This window comes from Myotis brandtii, unplaced genomic scaffold, assembly GCF_000412655.1.
Source record: "Myotis brandtii unplaced genomic scaffold, ASM41265v1 scaffold1031, whole genome shotgun sequence".
NCBI classification, from domain to species: Eukaryota; Metazoa; Chordata; class Mammalia; order Chiroptera; family Vespertilionidae; genus Myotis; species Myotis brandtii.
Window position 1 is genome coordinate 533,973 of NW_005353465.1, and position 3,789 is coordinate 537,761.

The 3,789-nt window shown below is 49.7% G+C and overlaps 2 protein-coding genes across 4 annotated transcripts in view; one reads left to right on the forward strand and one right to left on the reverse strand.

Moving 5' to 3' along the window:
• The window catches only part of RNASE13 (ribonuclease, RNase A family, 13 (non-active)), a 6,990-nt gene extending 4,023 nt beyond the window's left edge, over positions 1-2,967 (forward strand). Inside the window, exons 1-3 of one of the 3 annotated variants that reach the window (XM_014537244.1) lie at positions 695-751; positions 1,366-1,435; positions 1,700-2,967. In XM_014537244.1, coding sequence (XP_014392730.1) covers positions 1,708-2,169 — 462 coding nt within the window. In that variant the 5' untranslated portion in view covers positions 695-751; positions 1,366-1,435; positions 1,700-1,707 and the 3' untranslated portion in view covers positions 2,170-2,967. Of the gene's footprint in view, positions 1-182; positions 752-1,365; positions 1,436-1,699 lie in introns of those variants that run through there. The other 2 variants (XM_014537238.1, XM_005856558.2) reach the window with 2 other exon arrangements.
• Positions 751-3,789, reverse strand: part of TPPP2 (tubulin polymerization-promoting protein family member 2) — an 11,631-nt gene continuing 8,592 nt past the window's right edge. The window contains exon 4 of the mRNA XM_014537254.1: positions 751-987. Coding sequence (XP_014392740.1) covers positions 958-987 — 30 coding nt within the window. The 3' untranslated portion in view covers positions 751-957. The remainder of the gene's footprint in view (positions 988-3,789) is intronic.

Sequence of the window (3,789 nt, forward strand, 5' to 3'; positions counted from 1 at the left end):
TCCTGCACACCCCCCACTGGGGATGTGCCCGCAACCAAGGTACACGCCCCCGACCAGAATCGAACCTGGGACCCTTTAGTTCGCAGGCCAATGCTCTATCCACTGAGCCCAACCGGTCAGGGCGAAAGCCTTGCTCTTAACCATCATGTAGGTACTGCCTCCCACAGGTGGGGTTAGAGGGAGGAAGATAACTCAATTTTCTCGTATAGGTAACTGAGGAAGCCGAGATAGACGTTGCAGGAGGAGAAGCAAGTTGTGAAAAGGATGCGTTCAGTTTTGGACTCTAGTCTGTGCTGTCAGAAAGAGCAAGTTAGGGGGACTACGAATGAGTACATCTCTCTGCACCCCCTCCTGAACTACACTTTGGCCTTGGAGCACTCAGAGTTCTGCTGTCTGACTCCCTACTCCTGTTCTCCAGGGAGACTGTGGTAGGCTCTCCTGAGAGGAAGCCCACACCTTGGATCATATTCTGCTGGGAGATTTGGCGAAGGGCCTGTGGAAGTCAAAGACTGTGGCTGGCAGGTTTGTTGCTTCTGATGAAGGGGCAGGTGTTAATGAAAAAGGGAGTTAGGAGCCCAGCCCTTTTGCAACATGACAAACAATAGCAAGAATCTGATCCGCTGGGCTCATGTGGGCCACACCCCCTCAGTCCAAACTACACTGTCTACGCAATGGACAATCTGGAGGCTTCAGGGTCATCAAGCAAAAATTTCCAGGTGTGCCCTAACTCCAAAAGGGCCTGAGGTTACAGGTGAGAGATTAGTATGATTGTTATCGCTGTGATTGTTGTGAAGTTGGTGATGGGGACTGTGGGAGGTCCACAAAGACATCTTTGATTATCAGTGCATCATCACTCTGGTGGGAGGCTCTTGCATGTGCGTGGGCTCCTGTGAGTGGGTTGAGAGAGTGGCAGACGCTCTGTTCTCTAAGGGTCGGGAATAAGCATCACTTTGTTCCTCAGAAACAGGACAGTACTTTTCTTCTCACCTATTCGAAAAAACAGGGCCTATCAACATCAAAGAAAACCCAAGAACTTAAGCACTTCTGGCAAGGAGGTTGGAACTAAGTGTTCTTATGACACCAGCAAGGAGGAAACCAGATTGTAATATCTCTTTCTTCCCATCCATCCAACCCCCATAGCACAGGGGCTCCTCAAAGTCAGGGGACATTTCCTCCTCCCAGTCGGGGCCTTTATCTAGAAACCAACCCAGCCTCTTCTCACCTTTGGGCTGTCCTTGGCCTCAGGCATGAAGAAACCTTGCCTGTTGCCCTGCTCATCTTCCAGATCCTGTCTGTCCTCCACAGCAATCAGAGAATCATAGCTAGCCTGTTCCTTCTATTGCCTCTGCTCCCCCCCCCCCCAAGAAGGGTTCACTGGGACCAGGGATAATCAAGAAGAATTGCTCACCCAAGGACCAGGTGGACCTCTTATTCTGTAAGTGTTACAGCTCATGACTGGATGAGGCTGAGACCAAGGGAAGGGGGGAATGGCTGAAGGTGGTTGACCAGCTGGGTGATCTGGGGTGTCTCCTCTCTCATGGGCATGAGGTCTAGGGCTGGATGATCTCTGAGGTACACTCCAGCTCTTAGATTTAGGGGAAGGCACACAGGGAAGGCTGGGTACATGCTGGAGGCTCCAGGAAGGGGCAGACAGCCACTCCAGGCCCACCTCTGATTCCAACCACCTTAACTCTACCAGCAGGAAGAATGGCACCAGCTGTGGCCTGGCTCCTGTTCCTCCAGCTTGTTCAAGGACCAACTCTGGTCATGGACATCAGCATAGAGGTTGCCATCCAGAACTTTCGAACCATGCACATTGACTATCCCAAGGTTAACTACCCAGAGGGTTTCCAGGGCTACTGTAATGGTCTGATGGCCTATGTGAGGGGCAGACAACAAAGCTGGTATTGCCCAAAGAGGCATTATGTGATACATGCTCCCTGGACGGACATTGAGAAGTCCTGCAAGTACTGCGAGAGCTTCTGTGAGAATTACAATGAATACTGTACACTCTCTGAGGACTCCTTTCCCCTCACAATCTGCTCTCTGGAGACCAAACAGCCACCCACCAGCTGCCGCTACAATAGCACCCTAAACAACCAAAGGCTCTACCTGCTCTGTTCCCAAAAGTATGATGCTAAACCAATAGGTATCATTGGCCTCTACTAGGGAAGGGAGGCTTTCACTGTGAACCACCCTCTACTGCCATCATGACCAGCCGGTCCCCCTTTTCAAAACTCTGATTCCTGATACAATGCTTCCCCCTGACTTTGAAGGTAGGCAGGGTTCCCTCCAAAGAGACCAGGGAGGTAGAAAAAATGTTCAGAGCTTTAGTCACCATGCAAAAGCATACCGTCTTTTAGGCTCTTTCCAGCTTGTTTACCTCTCCTCTTCCGCATCATCCGCCCTCTCCCAGAGACAGTTTTACCCACCCAAGAAGCCTAGTGTGTCCAGTTGGCAGTGCCTGTCCATCCACTGGGCCAGATACTGAATCCTGGATGGAGGCCCAGAGCCTCAGCTCACACCATGGCAACAGGCACCAGCTCGATGTTTCGACTCCCTATCCCCACCACCCTTCTCTTTTCAGTCTTCCCCATTTCCCTATGACTCTCTCCACTCACCCACATAATGGATATCCTAGCTTTAGGGACCTCCCTGAGACCTTCAGGTGAATTTTAGCCTCATATCCCTAGAACCCCCTCGCAGTTCCCTGTCTGCTCCTCTCCATGAAATCATTTTCTTCATGTAACCTGTTCTTTCCTCTCTCCTTCTACCATGGAACCCAGTGTCTCTCCCCTACACTCCCAGCCTCCTTTAGTCACCCTGTCTTCTCCAACTTCTTTTCCACAATGCTCACCTTGGCTCACTGAAGTTTAAAGTTATTTTTTCTGGCCTATCCCCGCTCCTCCCAAGATTCTTGCATCCTGTTCCCAAAGCTCCTCCTGATGTTCTCTAGACTCTAAGATCTGCTGCTGACAAAATAGGTGAGGTGGGCCTAGATGTAGTCACAGGAGGTTTTAAAGCTACATCTGAGTTGTGTAAGCTGGAACCATTGGATGGAACCGGTTAAAGTGTACATGGGACCTCTCTGCACTACTATTGCATCTTCCTGTGAATCCATAATCATTTTAAAATAAAAAAGATAAAAAACACATCTGACTCAGTTCTGATTTCGTTCCTTTTTTCTTAGTGCATTAAAACGACCACTCTGGCCATCTTCCTGGGCTACCTTTAGCTGTCAGTAGGATCTTCTGTTCCAGGTGAACCATGATGGAGGCGTGGAGGGGTAAAACTCACTTCCAGCTGAGTAATGAAAATGGATTCTCCCTTCCCCTAGCTCTGGAACAAACTCATAATAGCAGTCAGACTAAGTAGATCCTTGGCCCACCCTAGCTGGCTTCTGTTTCTCCCCACAATGAAATGTGGATTGCAGCAGATCAGGAAGGTGGAAGGACAGAGGTCTGGTTGGTGATATCTGGGTCATTCTACATCAAATCAGGAAGTTCTATTCCCCTTTGGCAGGTAGAGGAGGTTGAATGTCAGTGGTGTGTGAATGCAAGTAGAGAATACTTTATCTCCACATCTGGTTCATCTCTTATCTCCGAATATACTCCTCAGACCTGATCTTAGAAGCAGTTATTGAGGAGAATGCTAACTCTGGCTCGGGGCATCAGGCTAAGTAGGGAAAAAGCTGGAGATTTGGAAACCCTGACTCCTTGGGCTTTCTCTTCTTGCGTGTCTGTCTGTCTGTCTGTCTCTCTCTCTCTCTCTTTCTCTCCCCCCCCCCGG